Raw genomic sequence first — 20,388 nt, 5'->3', positions numbered from 1 at the left:
ACCTCCACAATGTCTTCCAACCCCATCATTCTATGGATGGTGTTCCATTCTCACCTGACGAAGCAGACAGCTGGATGAAACTCAGGTATTTCCTTCGTCTAGGAAAGGTTTCATCCCAGGATACATAGGGAATGGATGAATAATCAGTCCATTTCCACATTTTTTCTGTAAAAAGAGGAAGGACCACCTTCAGCCTGGGTAGTCTGGAGAAGGGGCAGACCAGGCGGCAAGCACCTTGCCTTACACCTCTCCACACAGAAGCGCCTCCTTTGCAAGAGCAGTGCCTCCATGCATCACATTTTCTGGTGTTTTCCTCCCTGATTCTCCAATGCAATTTGCAGATCTGCGCGCCCTCCTTGGTGGCTAAAAGGGAAGAAGAAAACTCTGGGCACGTTGAGAAAGCACACTCTCCTGTTGCTGGAAGAAAGTCGAAGTTGATTCTCCCCCTTCCTTTTCTTTCTTAAACTGAACAAACACGATAATTTGCAAAGTATAGAACTTAAAACGCAGAGCAATTCCCAAAGGGCTTACAAACAAACTTCAGTACTATAGAATAACAAAAAAGAATATTTTAAAAGACTTACAGAAGCAATTCTAGCCCTCCAGTAAAGCACTAGTCCTCAATTCCACACAGCACCAAAAAAAAAACCTGAAAAGAAACTCAGCGCCAACTGCAAAAATCACTGGATCTTGTTTGACCATGTGACTAGGGACAAAAAGACTACCGGTTTCAGGAAATTGCATGTCGTAACCCCAAACGGCACAGGCAAGTCACAGAGTTAAAAATGGCCACCGTTGCAGCAGTGACTGAATCCAAATCACATGGCTACAAACAAAGCCCAGGGGGGCTTTACCGTAATAGCTTTACCATGGTGGTAAAGAGGGTCACTGAGCAGTCGACTGCTCGAACCCACATCCGAGGCCAGCGACCAAGAAAGCCCCACCAAAAAGAGGAGCAGTGATGGTGAAACCCAAGTCCACCACCAATTGGGGGGGGGAACCAAACGGTTCTCTTTGCCCTCCAGCGAGGAGGAGGATGCCCCAGTGAAAACCCAGAAGCCAGTCGAAGAGCATGGTGGCAACAGCAACAACGATCCACTGATGTGTGGTTACTCGAAACCAATGGTGGTGAGGATGAACTTGAAAGTAATCTCCTCAGGGCAGAAAGAAGAATTAGGAGATTGTGGGTATATCCATTGCCTTATAAGCCCATCCCTAGCCTTGGAATGTAAGCTAAAAGCACCAGTAGCATTCCAACAATTAGATGGCTCACATGGTGGTGGTGGTGGGGACGACAAGGCTTTAATTCTGAGCTTCACATGACTAGAGAAATGGAATCCAGCAATACACTGAGATTCTGTCAACCACAACCCATCCAGAAAGTGGCTGTGGAAGTAGAATTTTGCAAGTACAGGTAGTTTTCAAGGTACAAACCTAATGGAGCCTGCTTATTAGGTTTGTAAGTCAAAAATTTCGTCAAATGAATTGGACTCAAGTTTATGAATTTTTAAAATAAAATTCATTAATTGAATCAAGTGGGTCGTTAAACCATAGAAAGCTACGTAGCTAGTTGCCCTACCTGTGCTGCAAAAGGGATAGTTGGCAAGCAGCAAGAATTATTGCAGGAGGTCTCTCAGCACCCTGGAAAGAAATTTCCATAGATTTCATTGTTGAGTTACCGGAAAGCTCTGGGAAGACTAATTTGGGTTACTACCAATCTCGTTTCCAAACAAGTACATTTTGTAGCAGGCCCAAAGATCCCCTCTGCATGAACCCTGGCCAAACTGTCCAATACATTTATTGTCTACATGGGGCTCCCAAGAGTATCATAACCGATCATGGAGTGCAGTTCACTTCTCATTTTTGGCAGGAATTTTTGAAGTCATTAGGCACCATCCAAGGTCAAAATTCCTTGTACCATCCTCAGATTAATGGTGCCGGTGAACTTACCAACGGTGTATTGGAATAATACCTTTGATGTTTTATCAATTACCAGCAAGACAATTGGACAGAGCTATTCCCATTTGCAGAAGTAGCTTATAACAATGTAGTACATAGCAGCATTGGCTTTGCAACTAGTAGAGACTTTGTAGCCCTGTCGGAACTACCACAAGAGGCACCTGTGCCTTTCCCTAACAGGATGGATAAATCAATCGCAAACTACTTGGCCATTGTTCTTTCAGGTATTGGACAAGGCTAGGGAAACTTATGAAAAATATGCTGATAAAAATGACCCCAAAAAGGAGTTTCATGAAGTTTCTTTCTCTACAAATATCTGCATTCTAGGCAACCTCTGAAAAAGCTTGGCTCTAAATCTGTGGGTCCTTTCCCCATCGTAAGGATTACAAATCCAATAACTGTTGAACTTAAATTACCAAAGAACCTTAGAAGGATTCATCCCATCTCCCATTGTAGTCTGCTTAAATCGGACAAAACCTCCCCCGCCCTCCGCCTGCCTGCAGAGACCCCTTTCCTTCTGAGTCTTTCGGGTTATTTAAGATATTTCAGGAAGCTCTAATTGGTTTGTGTGCCACGGTGATGCCGCATGGTTCTTATGGTCTGTTGGTGGTTTCAGAGATGTTTTTGATGTTGGAGTGCCATATATCTCCCATAGGGAACATTATCAGTGCTGCCACAATTGGTTCATTTTGGATTTGGTTCAGTTTTTTGGCAATGAGCACCGGGAGTCCTCTCAATGAATGAAAACACACAAGAGAAAAATTCAGAAGCATCATCTGCCCTCGGATTAGAGTTTATTGATTAGTGACACCACATGGAAAAGAAAGTCTGATGCACAGGCTTCTTCTGTGGGTCAGCAGGCTGATGTTGTAGTAGCCAGGGAGATTCTGGCTTCCAACCTTCAAGATGCTGCCTGCTGTATTCAGTACACCTCCATCTTGCACAGATAGGGCTGTTTCTTCTCACAAAACTGGAGACTCCAATATTTATAGTCTAGAAGAAATCAAAAAATTGATTGGACTTTTGTTGCAACTTTATTGTAACAATCTTTTATAATTTGCACCTAAGAAAACAGTACTTTATCACAAAGGATTAACTTTTTTTGGATAGGAACGTTTAAACATATATCTTTGCTATTATAGTTTACAGGTAGTCCTCAACTTACAACCATTCATTTAGTGACCATTCAAAGTTACAACAGCACTGAAAAAAATGGTTTATGACTGGTTTTGACTGTTGCAGTACTCTTATGATCAAGTTATCAAAATTTAGACATTTGACTACTGGCATATATTTATGACTCTTGCAGTGTCCTGAGGTCATGTGATCCTTTTCGTAACCTTCTGACAAGAAAAGGAAATGGGGAAGCCAGATTTGCTTAACATTGAGAGATGCTTCTTACTGGATGGTACTACTTCGTTTCTATTCCTGCCCCCAGTTACTGATGTCAGGCTGTCAGCTTGCAGCGTGTACCTTAGCAAAAGGGCAGCCATGACACGAGTGTTGTTGAGATCTTCAGAGAAAGGAGTGAGGAAGGACAATAGGTGGCATTACACCAAGGGCAAAATGAATATGTCCCATTCTGATGATCTTGGAATTGAGATCATCAATGAGCTTCATTGAGTTTAACTGGGTTCAGCTTCTTTCAAGGCCTCAATACAAATTTTATGAGTTTCCCTTCTCACACCTAAAAACCAACGCCATCACTTCAGTCGTGATGCTGTTGGGAATATTGAACTCTCCAGGGTCAGGACTTGGAAGAGGGGGTAAAGTAAAAGTAAGCTAGATGATAAAAGTAGGAAAAACATCTCTCTGCATCCCATTGTGGCTGGGTGAGCTTTTTTTGCTCAGTCAATTAAGGTCTTAACTGGATTTGTGCAATAAACTGACCCTCTGGCTAAGTAAAGTTTGCACATCTTCGTAAGCCATGGAAAAAAATTAATCCAGGTCTAAGCTAACAAAACTAACCCGTGTCTACCCGGGTCAGTTGGAATGCCAGCAGCTACAATTTGAAGAATATGCAAAGCTCAGTTAGGTATTTTATTAGATTTTGTGCATGTCTATGGGGCTGTGGATTAACATGCTGTCCAAACCCACTTTGGCAGTAAGCTTTTGTTCCACGTTTTGGCCAATTCAGAATTCTGTTGGAATTCCAAAGCCACCAAGTTTTTCAGGAAGTCTTCAGTAATTGATTTGATAGGTGAATGTCTATGGAGATTCTCAATCATCCCGATCATGGTTGTCCCAAAGTTGTGCTTTTTCCAGATGCAACTGGAATTCCATGATGAACTAAAGAAGCTTCTTCAATGAGAAGGGAAACATTATCAAACAGAAAACCAAGAAAGAGCAGTTGCCTTTTGGGGGGGGGAACACCTTTGGGACTATTTGATAAGTGGTTCCCCCTAGTAGCATGGAAGATAGTGATCTTCCAATGTATGATGGAGATGATGGCAAAGGTGTTTGCTTAAAAGATTTAAAAATTTGGAAACTTGGAGGGAGCAAATTGGAAAATTTTAAGGACTATAAATTTAGGATATTTTGAGGAACAGTTCAGGGACTGTGTAAAGGGCGGTATAAAAATTTAAATAATAATAAATAAATAAATAATAAATAAAAATATGGATGAGATAATAATTCATAAAACAGAACAGAAAGTCCAATTATCCTTTAAGAGTTCAAAATATAGAAGAGAATAAAGAGAAAAATCTCCTAAAAATAAGGAAAGATCTATGGATAGCTACTTTAGAGATCCAACAGCAAGAGATAGATGTTGTGGCAGATGAAATATTTAGATTAAATAAACCTGATGAAAGGAATTGCAAGATCCCAAGGGAGAAACATGAAAGACTCACCAAAAAGTTAATAAGAGGTGAAATTCTAAAAAGGGCAAGAGATGATGGATAGATACAGAATATTTTTCAACATGGTGGTTATTTTATTAAGTATTAGAAAAAAGAGGTAGAAAGTAGAAATTGGGAAAATTGTATTATGATTATGTATACTGAAATATAGAACACATTATAATTACACAAATGTTAGAAGTTGGAACATTATGATTATGTATATTTAAATATTATTATTATTAGACCTATGTATAAAGTATATCGACCCAGACAATACTCTGTTCACTTATGGCTTATGGCTGTTAAAGAAAAACTATCAATAATTTTTTTTTAAAAAAAGTCAACAACTCATAAAGGAGCAGTTGTTCCCCATTTTTGCTCTATTGGACGATTGGCATACACTCTTTAGAGTCATTAGTGACAGAAATGGTCCGAAGCTTACAGAAATTACTAAATAGGATTCATTCAGAAACGAAGCCCATGGGTTGTGTGAATGCAGTCTCTGATTTTATGCATATTGGCTATGGAGGATTGGAAGGTGATGCTTTTTCACACATCTGGAGAACACATGCTTGAAAAGTCTAATATACTAGAACAGAAAATCTTCTCCTTACCACTGTCATGTAACTGGACACACCTCCAGTCATTTTTGGAAGGTTCAGAGGGTGCCCAAGGAATGTAATCCGCCACGGATTCGTCTACCCATTTCATTCGTATCTGTAAGGAGAGAAAGCAGTGTCATCTCCCCAAGTGTTTTTCTGAATTTTACAGAAATGAGGATATTTCTTCTCAAATGTACTTCTCAACAGCTGAAGGGTCAAATGTAAGAGGGATCAAGTTGTCCTAGGGGACAACAGGTTAAGTACATGCCAGCAGTGTGCCTCAACTGGCCAAAAAAACCCAAGATAGGCTCAAGATCAGAAAAGGCGATAGCATTGCTTAATACTGCACTCGTGAGGCCACACTTAGAATATTTAGAATCCAGTTCTGGCCACCACGATACAAAAAACATGTTGAGACTCTATAAAGAGTACAGAGAAGAGCTACAAAGATTAGAGGGTAGGAGGCTGAAACATATGATGACTAGTTGCAGGAACTGAGTATGTCTAGTCTAACAAAGAGAAGGATTAGGGGGTGATGTGATAGCAGTCTTACAATATTTGAGGGGCTGCCACAGAGCAGAGGTGACTATCTATTCTTCAAAGCATCTGTAGGTAGGACAAGAAGTAATGGGTGGTTTCAGGGAAACGGAAAAATATAAGTCCAGTCCAGCACAATACCACTGAAAAAGAAAAACAAGAAATTGAAGAAGAAACCAGCATGGTTACACAAATATCTCTCCGATAAACTGAAAGACAAAAAGGAGAGGTACAAAAAATGTAAAGAGGGACACATAACTAAGGCAGAATATCAGCAGATAGCCCGAATCTGCAAAGATAAATCCAAGAAACAAAGACTCAAAATGAACAAAGACTTGCAACAAAAGTCAAAGATAATGAAAAAAGTTTCTTTCAACATGTACATAACGGTCAGTTCACCAAAGAGAAGAAGGCAAGGAAGTAACAGGCAGTAGAGAGAAAGCAGAGCTACTTAACTCATTCCTTGCATCTATCGCCCAACCTACCAAAAACATAGCCATAAAAGACAGACTAGAAATAAAAATTAAAAAAAAAGAAAGAAAATAGTAAGAGAACACCTGTCTGATTTTCATGAATATAAAACACTGGGACCTGATGGATTATATCCCAGAGGTCTGAAGCTGCTGGTTTATGGTTATCTCAGAACCATTGTAAACAAATATTTCAAAAATTCTGAAGCACCAGGAAACTACCAGTGGATTGGAAAAGAGCTAATGTGGTTCCCATCTTCGAAAAATGAAAAAAACAGATCCAAGAAATTATAGATCTATCAGTCTAGCATCAATACCTGGGAAGACATTGGAAAAAATAAGAAGAAAACAGATCTCCAAACATTAAGAAACAAATAAAGTTACAAATAAAGAAGCCAACATGGGTTTGTTAAAAACAGGTCATGCCAAATCAATCTTGTTTTATTCTTTGACAAAGTGACTAAATTAGTAGAGCAGCAAAATGCTCTGGACATAATATACTTAGACTTCAGTAAGACATTTGACAAAGTAGACCATAACCTACTTCTTGGTAAGCTAGAAAAATGTGGAATACGGGTGACATGATACTAGTATTTGAGGGGCTGCCACAAAGAAGATTGGGCCAACCTATTCTGCAAAGCACCTGAAGGCAAGACAAGAAGCACCAGATGGAAACTAATCAAAGAAAGAAGCAACCTGGAATTAAGGAGAAACTTCCTAACAGTGAGACAAATAAGTAGTGGAATGGATTGCCTACAAAGTTGCGGGTGCTCCGTCACTGGAGGTTTTTAAGAAGAGACTGGACAATCATTTGACTAAAATGGTATAGGGTCTCCTTCTTGAACAGGGGTTTAGATAGAAGACCTCCAAGGTCCCAAGGGTGTTATTCTTTTAAGTATGGTAGCCATTGGTTTTTGGAGCTTGGTAGGTAATGAAGAAAGTTAGCAGCCAACCCCTATCCTAGAAGAATTAAATAATTTAGGAAATATTAAAGAAGGCAGAATATTACACTTCCCTGTATGATAAAAGAAGAAACAAGTTTTAAAGACAGAAAAGAGCTCCCTGCCCCCAGCAGATATTTGGTGCCCATTAGGAAAGACTGGCCCAGCCTATCCACAAGACAAAAGACCTCCAGCTCCAGGGTGATGGGATTAAGACATGACCCTCCAGGAAATAATAAGATTAACCTATCTAGCAGCAGAGCTCACCACATGGCACAATCAATGGGGACATTGCATCACCCAGCAAGCTTCAACCAAACCTGGGACTCGGACAGCCTACAAAGTTAGCTGTGACCCCTACAATAGCCAATAAAATACATGTTCTTGCACAGGAACAGGAAGTTCAAGTGCAAAGCCCAAGAGAGAGTATAAATACCTTTCTCTCTCTCTCAATTCCATGTGGTCAACTGCAACAGGACCATATACTTGATGATTCTGCTTCATTAAACATCTTTCCAATCAGCTTCCCTGTTTCCCGTGTCTTTCTCCATGCTTGGAACTGAACCAGATGGATATTTCTCCCAACACTAATAAAGGGAAGATGGCCTTTAATGGGCCAATAATTTCCATGTCCATTTTCTGCGAGACATGAGCCCTCCATGACACTTAGATAGATCTTGGATCAAGTTAGTTCAGGGCTAGAAGCATGATTATCATAATTTAATCATCACTAGAAAGTTGCATGTTTCCATTTTCCAAATGGATCTCACTCAAAACGTCTTAAGAGATCTCCCCGAAAGGAAGACACATAGAAGAGAAAGCCACAGAGGTCTGGAAATACCTCCAAAAGATCCCACTTCACTTAAGGGCCTTCTTTCCAGTCATAGCTGTTGATCAGCATCCAAACACAGGTGATGTTAATGAAAGTTCCTATGTTGAACTGTGTGAATTGGGACACGGGTGCCCTGGGTATGCAAAGACCATGAGGGAGTTTGGAATTGTGACAGAGTTTGTTAAAAATGCTTATACTCACTGATGAGGGGAAACGATACAGATATTTTTGTAATTCCTCTGTTTATCTACTCTTGAGCAATCAGCTTGTGTTTCCTTACTTATTCTACGTGGTTCCTAGCCAGCCTTGTGAGAGTACCAAAAGGATACTATTGCTCAGATCTGAAGAAATGTGTCATTTAGAGAGAATTGGGATCTGTCCCTTTGTCTATTCCGAGCTCAATCTAGACAGCGTGTGTAACATAGCCATGGTCAACTTCTTAAGATCCCAAAATTGCACTGAGATCCAAAACTGAATGTTTTGAAGGCTCTCCAAGAAACCCCCCACATACTAGGATTGCTATCATGCTGTTGTTAAATCCTGGTGTAATTGTGCCGTGATGTAAATCCATTGAGAGATTGGCTTATTCTTGTCACCTCCTCCCTCTCCCCACCCCCATCCCCGAGCTTTTCATTGTCTTCAGATATATACCACTCACTCCCTTTTCTCCCAAACGTCTACTCACCTTTCCTTTCTTTCCGGGGACTTTGAACATTCCAATCCAGATTTTAAATAACTCTTTGTAACCGGTGAGTATCACAGAAGATATAGTTTCCATTTCTCGTTCGGTGTGGATGGAGGCAAGGTGGGCATGTTTGCCATGTGAACTGCATTCTATCTGGGAGACACCAAGCAGACACAGGTTAGAGCTTCATGTTTTAGATGCTGACCCTGTCCTTTAGACCAGGGGTCTTCAAACCTGGCCACTTTAAGACTTGTGGATATATATCAGTTATGCTGGCAAAGATAAACCATACCAGAACTGAGGACTTCAAGGTTGCCCCAATTAGCACATTCCTTCTTTGTTTCTATTTTGAAAACCTGCTCCCATTCCTCCAAGAATTTGTTTCCCTCACAGTAGAAGCTTTGTCTGGCAACATCCTTTCTTTGCTGTGCCCCTATGATGTTACTTTCATTGCTTCTCAGTCCTACCATTAGACAACCCTAAGCTATGGTTTTCTATACTGAGGTTTAACTATGTGAGGGGTCCTTGGTGCTCTCTGAGCTTGGTGCCGATGATATTATCTAGTTTGAGCGATGAAACATCTGCAGGAAATAGCCAAACTCAGAGTGTCCGCCCCGAAACGGCCAGCTGTGAGTGAGCTGTCCTGGGGTTGCTATTCGAGGAAGGGAGGATTCACCATCACCATGTGAGCCATCAGCTGAAAGGCGGAATGGCTGAGCACTGGGTGAACGCCAGACCACTGCTTCGTTGGGCTAGGCACTACTGGGAATGGCCATGTGTTACACACACTTGCCACAAGGTACGGTCGAACCCAGCCTTGAATTGATGTACCATCAACCGCTCCGGCCACTCCCTCACCTTTCCTGACAACCTTCGGAATTCTTTTATGTATTCGGCCACTGGCCTACCTCGTTGTTTGACTACCAACAATTCACCTTCGGCTTGTTGCAGTCGTGTGTTATCCTCAAACCACTCCTGCATGGCTGAGAAGAACAGGCCTACATCTCCTAGTTCCCCAGCATGGTTGCTATATAAATCAGAGACGCAGTTGGCCGCCTCACCCTCCATAATGATGGCCACTGCCATTACCATGGCCCACTGGAAAATATATAGAGTATATGGCCGTACTTATCGAAATGGTCAATCACTTGTCCCAAAAAGAGGGCTACCCTGTCTGGGCTGCCATCAAATGAGGCCTGCACGGCTGGCGGATCTCATCATCCCATAGGGCTCCTGCGCAGGTAGGCTCTGAATGGCTAGACTGATTGGCCGAACACACTCCTAGGTGTTGCCAGGTCAGTAAGTGAATTCCCTGGTCCTGAACTGCAGCGCAGCGCAGCAGATACGCAGTCCCCAAGCCCTATTCCCTATTGTGCATATCATCAACCCAGTGACAGTGGAGCTGAAGCTCCCTCGGTGTTCCATAGTAGCTTGCTGCGGCCTGTGAGGACCTCCAGTATATGGGGGGCCTCAGGGCAGGCACCTCGCCCTGTTTAGGTAGGCAGGGAGCTTCACTATAAAGTCAAACAAATCCTAGACTGCCATATACACGGGGGCACTACAGTATCTAGTATCATGGAAAGGGTATCCCCTGTCAGAGGCCTTGTGGGTAAGGAGCAGGTGAATGCCAGGCCACTGCTTCATTGGGCTAGGCACTGCTGAGAATGGCCCCGGGACTGCAGTCAGCTGGGAAGCGGATAGCCGGCAATCAGCTGGGAAGCGGAGACCAGCCGAAACAGCTGAGCATCGGCATCTAGAAGCCATGGGTGCACACACGAACCTTCTGTTGGGCTAAATGTGGGCAGACACCAGGGGGTGGGGCGCCATGGGGTGGGATAAACACACATACTAAAGAGGGAAGGACTAAACTGTAGTTAGTACTGACTTTGTTTTGCTGCTTTACTGGTTGGTCACTTTGTGCCGGGTTTCACGCTTTCAAGGATAAATGCTTCAAGCTGAACTGTGTTGTCTGAGGTTTCTGGATGCTGAACTATGGAACATGACACAGAGAGCTCTAAGGACCCCTAGTTTCAACCATGATCGCATTGTTGTGGCCACCATATTGACCTTTCTGACCATAACCTTTGGACACCTCTGCTCACTCCTTCCTCCCTCCTTCCCTTCCTTCCATCCTCCCTCCCTCCCTCCCTCCATTCCCACAGGAAAGCATTATGCTCAGAAAACAATCCAATAGGCTGAGCTGGAACCGGACATCCAAACATGGAGGTGGATGGGGCTCCTCTTACCTCTGCATCATTCCAGGTCAGTTTATTCTCGAAAAATCCGTAGCAATGCTGCTCATAAAGAAACCAGTTCAGGGGACAAGATACTGCTTCCAGGCCTGTTGGTGGAAAGAGAAGGCGTTGTCAAAGAGGAGGAGATGGGGGTCACCCGCCCTGAACCCATAGATTCAAACTGAAAAGAGGGGGAGGAGAAGGGTCTTGAAAAGGGGGAAGAAAAGAGACACCTTAGAAATAAGGGCAGGACGGTGCCCAGCTGGAGGGAAGCCAGGACATGGATGGGGTGCAAAGTACGGCGAGAGGCTGGGAAGACAGGTGGAGGCAGCCTCCCCTCAAGTAACAGGGTCAGAAGAAGAAAACAAAAGAGCAACTCAACAAGGACCGATATCTGGACCAATGGGCTGGGAAGGGTCTCAGGACACCCTTTGCTTAAATACCAATGGATGGTTGGGTGGATTTTCTGCTCTTCGGTTTCACAAATACCTTGACCCATTGTTTACTAATTCATTGTTGGTCTGCTATTAATCTTGGTTAATCTTTGTTTACCTGTTGTTGATTGCTGGCAAGGGGGTATTTGGGGTTTTTGGTCTCCTTTTTGGCTTTCTGATTGTCTCTCTTGAATGGTGTGTAAATGTTGTTTGTGCTTAGCTGAATGTTGGTGCCCAAACCCTTTGGTTAATTTGGGGTTCCTATAACCCACATAATGTCACAACACATATCTGCCAGAATATGGCTTTGATTGCATGGTTGGGCCCACATTCTGGCTCTGACTCCCATTCCTGTGAACCCCACAATTTGTCCAGGGTGAATAACATTGCCTCTAGAGCTTTTCCTGACCTTCGTCATCTCAATACTTGAAGATCTGAGGAGAGAGCTTAGCTTACATTCCGTTTTGTGATGGCAATCTTTATATTTTCCTGCCATGACGGGGCATTTTCTCCCCAATTTGTATGGCTGGAACTACATCCATTTTTTGAGTTGTCCATCAGAGAATCCTAGGGCTGGAAGGGACGTCGGAGGTTTTCTAGTTCAATCTTGTGTTCAAGGCAGGACACTTTATAGCATCCCAATCAAATGGAAAACCTCCAGTGATGAAGCATCCACAACTCCAGGAGGCAAGCTATTCATTGATTAATTGTTCTCGCCGTCAAGATAGGAAACTTATTATTTCCATGCTGGATCTTCCTTTAATGAGTTTCCACCCATTGGTTCTTGTCCTGCCTTTCTATGCTTTGGAAATTAAGTCAACTTCCTCTTCTCTGTGACAGCCCTTAAAGTACTGGAATCCTGCTATCATGTCACTCCTAGTCCTCCTCTTTGCTAGACTAGACATATCTAGTTCCCTTAGCCTCATACACTTTAGCCTCCAGACCTCATACCATCTATGTGGCTCTTCTCTTTCTAGAAATGCTTCAACGTTTTTTTGAACTATTACCATCTGGCAGATGTTACAGGATAATAAAAACAAGGTCAAATAGGTTGAAAAACAGCTTCTATCCCAGGGCAGTAACTATATTGAATTCTACTGTATAGTGCAATATTAATGCAATATCTGGTTTTTAATTGAATTGTATAGAATGTGAAGGATGTATGTTTGTGTTTTATTTTTATAGTTACAATGTACACTGAAGATGGCATTTAATTTCATTGTATGAGGTGCAATGACAATAAAGTAAAGTAAACTATTTTTGAAAACCTCCAGTGATGGAGCATCCACAACTCCGGGAGGCAAACTATTCATTCATTAATTGTTCCCACCGTCAAGAAACTTTTTATGAGTTTTCACCCATTGGTTCTTCTCCTGCCTTTCTATGCTTTGTAGAATAAATCAACTTCCTCTTTTCTGTAACAGCCCTCAAGAACTGGAAGGCTGTTATCATGTCACTCGTAGTCCTCTTTGCTAGACTATACATATCTAATTCTCTTAGTCTTTCATCATAGAATTTAGCCTCCAGACCTCATACCATCTTTGTGGCTCTTCTCTGCCCTTCTTCAGTATTTTTTTGCATCAACAAAGACCTACCTTGTATGAAGAAAGAGGCCACCAGGAAGCCCAAAAAGGGCACACAAAAAGAGGCGAACCCCATCTGGAAGGGAAAAGAAAGGGCAAGCTAAATCAAGGAGCTGCTGTTACCAGATGTATTGATGCCCTCCAGCTGTGTTGATTTCAGAAGGAGATTGGATAAATTCAGGGAGGAGGATGGGATCTCATCAACTCCTAGTCTTTCTGGCTGTTTATCCCCTCCTGAGTCAAGACTGTTGGACAAGCAAGCACAGAAACAGCCAGGGAAGTGATTGAAACCTGGGAAACAGCCCCCTCCTCAGTCAACAAGAGTGCTGATTTACCACCAGTTGGTCAAATACTTGGGAGGCAAGGGCTTGGCAGCACAAACTTCAGCTAATGACTTAATAGCCAGCCATCAATACCCCAATCAACATCTAACAAGCCACATACAATATGCACCATATAAATACCACAAACAGAACAACCCAAAGCCCACCCTCTGCTAGAGAGAAGTTCCCTGAAGATGGGCTCCAGCACAAGTCCAAAAGCTCAGAAGGCAAAACCTCTCGTCCTAGTGACTGACCCAAATTAGTTCCCTCAACATTCTCCTGGAACACATAGATTCACCTTCATTTGTATATCAATAACTTACAGTAGCATCCTTAACTGTCCAACAGCTTGCCACCCTCTTCTTTCTACTGAATTGCCTAAAGACTCCTGGGTTGACCTCTGTGGGACATAGAATGGTGGCCTGGATGGACTCCACTCTGTCCTTCCATCTTTCTGTTTTTAGATAATGAAAAAGAAATCTAGATGTCCCTGAGGAACAGTTTTTCCTTTTGTTGGCCTTTTGGTAAATTGCAGAAACATAAAAAGCCACACATGAGGAGAACTTCATGAGAACCTGAACAAGTCAATCCCCCACCTGTAATACCTTGACTGACACTGGTTTAGCTGCTTTTAAAAAAAGGAACCTGTGGTTAGCATCTCGTTATTAAATGCTATGGACCAGCCAGACGTGTCCCCTGTATCAATTGGTGGGTCCCCCCTGAAGTATCCTAGAGGCTGCTTTCGGATGGAGGCTACTTACAGGTCAGTCTTTATATGCTGTCAGGAGAATTGTGAGCTTTTGCTCCTTCTGGGTATAATGCTGGTTCTTTCTGAACCATTTATTTATGAGTGGGTTTGGGAGTAGTGTGTAAGTGTGACAAACAGGCACTACAAGGACAAATATCTACTGAAGCCAGAAGCACATCAAGATCATTTTTTATGTGGAAATGCCACGGCTGAGCAGTGATCCAGGCAATGGGAAATACATGCTGGAAAGAGGAAAACATGCACCAGCAGATCCCAAAGAGTTGACAAAAATCTTCTTGAGAGCAAGATAGACATCTAGGAGGAGTGTTTTAGTCTATGGTAGGAAAAGGAGGCTGGTGTGAGGAAGGGACAAACTTTGTGCAGACATGTTAATGGACAGGAGGTTGATATAACATCATGGAGAAAGCCAGATCAGAGCATTTTAAACCCCTCTATGACAGACCCAAAGTGACCATTTTGGAAAAAGGAGACTTTGAAACAAAGAATCCTAGAACTGGAAGGGACACTGGAGGTCTTTTAGTCCAGCCCTACTCTCAAGTGCAGACCAGAAGTGGGTTTCAGCAGGTTCTGCCTAGTTCTGGAGAACCGGTAGCGGAAATTTTGAGTAGTTCGGAGAACCAGTCTAAAAATTCTGACTGGCCCCGCCCCCATCTACTCTCTGCCTCCCAAGTCCCAAGTCTCAATCATCTTTATGATACCGCATCAGCCTTCGAACCTGTGTCGTCCCAAGGCATTGGGATGGGGACTCCCAGCATTGCTAGCTGCAGGGAGAAAGGATGGGAAATATGGGGGTGCAGTCCCAATGCACATCACGAGCATCTGGTTAGGACAGACTGTCCCAAATCACAGCAATATCTCCTCTTCAGTTCATTGCTGATCAATTGACCAAGAATATCAGCCATTGTATCTATGACTTGTCTTGTTCAGTAGTTTTATTTCAGGAAGAAATAACTCCATGATTCAGTCGGCAGAAGGAAGCCTCCAATCTTTTGTACTGTGGTATGAATTTCTTAAAGAAATTAGTTTCATCTGAATGAACTTCATGTCTTCAGCATCTCTACTGCTCAAATGCTTTCGTCTCACTTTGGAAGGGCACTTTTGATCACTGGTTGTCAAGCTGCTTCTTTAATAGAATAACAGAGTTGAGAGGGACCTTGGAGGGCTTCTAGCCCAACCCTCTGCTGAAGCAGCAGACACTGTGCCATTTCAGACAAACGGTTGTCCCATCTGTTCTTGAAAACCTCCAGTGATGCAGCACCCATAACTTCTGGAGTCAAGTCGTTCCGCTGGTTAATTGCTGTCACTGTCAGGAAATTTCTCTTTAGTTCTAGGTTGGATGTCTTTTTGATAAGTTTCCATCCATTGCTTCTTGTCCTGCCTTCCGATGCTTTGTAGAATAGTCTGACCCCCCTCTTGTTGTAACACTGCACTACACAGGGTGTAGCCCCTAGTCCTTCTTTTCACTAGACTAGCCATGGCCAATTCAGCCTCCAGTCCTCTAACCATCTTTGTTACTCTTCTGTGCTCCCTTTCACGACTCTCCAAGAGTCCCGCCTGTTTCCTGATCCTTGGAAAAGTTCCTTTGGAAAGAAGAAGCCAAAGATTTGATGGGCTCCATCCCTATTTTCTCCTTCAGACGTTTCGTTAAGGGAGAAAATGTTGTCTCCTCCAGGAGGGCATCAGCCACCAATTTTCTGGCTGGAGTTGAATAAGACAAAACTAAAGTCAGCAACACATGGAAGACTTAATGGGCTGATTTCAGTACAGACTGTGATTTTTTTTAATTGCTTTTTAAAATTCCTTGGCTATCATCCCTTTCACGTTTTGATTTTCTTATTTTGTGGGTTGAATTTGTAATTTTTGACAAGTAAAATTAATTAATTAATTAATTTTTGACAAGTAAAATTAATTACCATAATTACCGTCATTAATTTTATTTGTCAAAAATTATGAATTAGTGAAATGAATGAATGGATGAATAAACAAACAAATAAATTCCTTGCCCATCGTCCCTGTCACGTTTTGATTTTCTTTGTTTTGTGGGTTTGAATTCCTAAAATTTTGTTTGAGGAAGCCAGCAAGGAGAGAGAAAAATTCTCTCTCCCCTGAGGTAAAAAAATACCTAGTCAGGGCTAAGAGTCCCTTATCTCTGACCCTAAGTTACCCTGTATTCATAATCATCTTTACACTTATGTCTGTTATCTTATACGTGATAGATAGATAGACAGACAGATAGATAGATGATAGATAGGATTAATTAGAATAGATAACTAGATAGGATTAATTAGAATAGATAGATAGATAGTTGTGCAGAAAACGGAGGACGTGGGGTCTTGGCAGGCTTTTTAGCTGTCCGTTTCACTGCCTGTAGTCTACAGTCTAGCGCCTTTTAAGTCCTAGCTGAGCTCTACAGGCAGTGAAACTGACAGCTAAAAAGCCTGCCAAGACCCCGCGTCCTCCATTTTTTGGCGTGAGTCTTTTTACCTCAGAGGAGGGAGAGATTTCTCTCTCTCTGTCTCCTTTTCCACCTGCAGGTAAGCGGTTTTAAAAGGGGTTAAAATAAAAAATTGCCTGACTGTAGCTTCGTTGCTTGCATCCTTACGATTCATATTGATATTGGTTGTTTCCTGATTGCTTATTTGTACCCTTAGAATGTATTTTATTCTCCTCATGTACACTGATTTTAATTTTTTTAATTCATTAAAATACACAAATGCTTAATGAGCAGTGTATTGTCTGGATCCATTTGTTCATACAAAGTATTAATAAATACTGAGAGTAATAATTATAATAATAAAAACAACCATAATTAAAATACTACTAATTGCTTATTTATGATGTTGCCAGGTGTCCACTATTTGAGCGGACAGTCCACTTTTTTCACATGTTCACTATTTTTTTTCACAAAATAATGGACATTTTTTTTATTCAAAAGCTTTATGATGAAATTAAAATGTAATTTAATATTTTACATATTATTATAATATATTTATATTATAATAAATAATATCGGTCGCAATCTGTGTTGACGGGGGGGCAGCGGTCGACCCCGAGGCACCTTGCTTGTGGGGTGCCACAAGGGTCGGTCCTCTCGCCCCTTCTGTTCAACATTTATGTAAAGCCACTGGGTGAGATCATCCGTGGCTTTGGGGTGGAGTTCCATCAGTACGCTGATGACACCCAGCTGTACATCTCCACCCCAGGCCACCCCAACGATGCCCTTGAAGTGATGTCCCAGTGCCTGGAGGCCGTGCGGGCCTGGATGGGGAGAAACAGGCTCCGACTCAACCCCTCCAAGACCGAGTGGCTGTGGCTTCCAGCGTCCCGATATAGCCAGCTGACGCCATCGCTGGCTATTGGGGGCGAATTACTCGCCCCCACGGAGAGGGCTCGCAACTTGGGCGTCCTCCTGGACGCACGGCTGTCTTTAGAAGATCATTTGACGGCCGTGGCCAGGGGGGCTTTTTATCAGGTTCGCCTGATACGCCAGCTGCGCCCCTTTCTAGATCGGGACTCTCTACGCACAGTCACTCAGGCACTAGTCATTTCCCGCCTGGACTACTGCAACGCTCTCTACATGGGGCTCCCCCTGGGGTGCACCCGGAGGCTCCAGCTGGTCCAGAACGCAGCCGCGCGGGGGATTATGGGGGCGACGAGGCGCTCCCATGTGACACCTCTCCTGCGCGAGCTGCACTGGCTCCCAGTGGTCTTCCGGGTGCGCTTCAAGGTGTTGGTGACCACCTTTAAAGCGCTCCATGGCTTAGGGCCGGGGTATTTACGAGACCACCTTCTGCCACCAATAGCCTCCCACCGGCCAGTACGCTCGCACAGAGTGGGCCTCCTCAGGGTGCCGTCCGCCAGACAATGTTGGCTGGCGACCCCCAGGGGGAGAGCCTTCTCTGTGACGGCGCCCACCCTCTGGAACAACCTTCCCCCAGAGTTACGTATAATAACAGACCTCCGGATTTTTCGTCGGGCCCTGAAAACCTATTTATTTCAACAAGCTGGGCTGGCCTGAGTTAAATTTTAAATTGATTTTAAATTGGGTTATCTTAATTTCGGCCAAAATATTTAATTATTTTAATACTGTTCTTAAATTTTGTATGCTTTGTTTTTATCTTGGCTGTGCACCGCCCTGAGTCCTATTTGGAGAAGGGCGGTATAGAAATTTAATAAATAAATAAATAAATAAATTTGATGTTTTGAAATATTCTGTTTCTTCCTTATCTGTTATATTTAATGGTAATTTATCCATCTCTGCATAGTCTAATATTTTTCTAATTATGCTTTCATCTGTAGGTATGTCTTCATTTTTCCTATGTTGTGCAAATACAATTCTCGCTGTCATTGACACATGTATTATTATATATGTAGTTCCTTTGTTATAATTTTCTGGTAATATACTTAACAAAAATATTTCTGGTTTTAAATCTATGTGTTGTTTTATCATTTTCTCTAACCATGTATGTATTCTCGTGCAGAATTTTTTTGCTTTTGGACAAGTCCACCACATGTGGTAGGAACCTGATATTTGGTTACATTTCCAACATTTTGCGGACATATTTTTAAACATCTTTGCTAGTCTTGCTGGTGGCAAATGCCACTTATAAAATTTTATAGAAGTTTTCCTTGTAGGTAGTTGCCATTGTTAATTTATAATTTCTATCCCAAAGCTTTTGCCATTTATCTAATTCTATGGTATATCCAAAGTTTTTTGCCCACATTATCATTGTTTCTTTCACCTGTTCATCCCTAAAAAATCTGATGCAGTACTGTTGGCTCTTTGTAGACTGCAAGCAAATAATTCAGATTAGAGAGCACCAAAGACCCCACAACCAAGCTCAGATAGTAAAAAAAATGTTTGTAGCTCAGGGTTGATTGTAGGGTTCTTGGTGCTCTGAGCTTGATGGTTTTCTTGGAGATATTTCATGACCCATCTAGGGAACATCACCAGTTCTAAAAGGGAGTGGACTTTGCTCCCTATGCAACAGCTTGCCCTGCCAATATTGATGGTATATTTTTCTCCTTGGTAATACCTTAAGGGTGTTGTTTTCCCACTTGATTCTTTGTCTTGTGTTAATCCCTGCTTATCTAGTTATTGGCTGCTGGAGAGGGTGTGTTCTGGTCTTTTTGTCTCCTTAACTTTTTATTGTCTCCTTTGAACTGTGTGTAAATGTGTTTATCTTTATGTGCATGGTGGATGGCTGAATTGTCTACGTGCCAGGATTTATGGAATTCTCTTGCATTTTAGTTTCCCAGCTGAAATTGTGGTTGTTACTGTCGATGTGTTATGAGATGAAGAAGTTTTCACTGGGTCTTCTGACTGCTAGTTGGCGTTCATCAATGTGCTGTGCTAGTTTTCTCCTATCTGTCCTAAACAGCAGCTGTTATAGTCCTTATTCTGTATATTGCAAATGACTCCTGATTTTTTTCCCCCCTTCTGAGTCTTTTGGTTTATTTAAGATATTTTAGAGCAGTGGTCCCCAACCCCCGGTCCGCGGACCGGTGCCGGGCCGTGAAGTACCTGGCACCGGGCCGCGCAGCGGCCGGGGGACAGGAACGCTTCAGCGCAAAGGCTCCTGGGCCGTGCGCAATGGGCCTGCGCAAAGGCTCAGGCTCCTGGGCCGTGCGCAATGGGCCTGCGCAAAGGCTCCTGGGCTGTGGCCCCACCCCTGCGCGCGCTCAGCGGGCCGCGGCCCCACCCCTGCGCGCGCTCAGCGGGCCGCGGCCCCACCCCTGCGCGCGCTCAGCGGGCCGCGGCCCCACCCCTGCGCGCGCTCAGCGGGCCGCGGCGATAAAAAGGTTGGGGACCACTGTTTTAGAGAACTTTAATTGGTTTGTGTGCCATGGTGTTGCCGCATGGTTCTAATGAACTGTCGGTGGTTTCAGATATGTTTTTTATGTCGGAGTGCCATATATCTCCCATATCCATCCAAGTAGGGAACATCATTGGTGCTGCCTAGATTAGTTAATTTTTGATTTGGTTGATTGGGGGTGGGGGGGGGAATGACTACCAGGTGTCCTCTCAATGAATGAAAACACACAAGAGAAAAATTTAAAAGCATCATCTGCCCTTGGATTAGAGTTTATTGATTAGTGACACCACATGGAAAAGAAAGTCTGATGCACAATCTTGTTCTGTGGGTCTGCAGGCTGATGTTGTAGTAGCCAGGGAG

The 20,388-nt window shown here is 42.9% G+C and overlaps 1 protein-coding gene across 1 annotated transcript; it reads right to left on the bottom strand.

Annotated features, from left to right (window-relative positions):
- Window positions 1–2,881: 2,881 nt before the first annotated feature.
- LOC139319806 (regenerating islet-derived protein 4-like) lies at window positions 2,882–13,196 on the bottom strand. Its single transcript, XM_070947844.1, has 5 exons — window positions 13,133–13,196; window positions 11,116–11,210; window positions 8,870–9,022; window positions 5,417–5,519; window positions 2,882–2,952 (listed from the first exon to the last, which is right to left on the bottom strand). Exons 1-5 carry the CDS (start codon window positions 13,194–13,196, stop codon window positions 2,882–2,884), a joined length of 486 nt encoding a protein of 161 aa, XP_070803945.1.
- Between the last annotated feature and the right edge of the window lie 7,192 nt (window positions 13,197–20,388).

This window comes from Pituophis catenifer, unplaced genomic scaffold, assembly GCF_029215685.1.
Source record: "Pituophis catenifer annectens isolate HBS135680 unplaced genomic scaffold, rPitCat1.0.hap2 SCAF_7, whole genome shotgun sequence".
Classification (NCBI taxonomy): Eukaryota; Metazoa; Chordata; class Lepidosauria; order Squamata; family Colubridae; genus Pituophis; species Pituophis catenifer.
The sequence above is the reverse complement of the archived record's forward strand: the minus strand, read 5'-3'. Positions and strand labels throughout refer to the sequence as shown.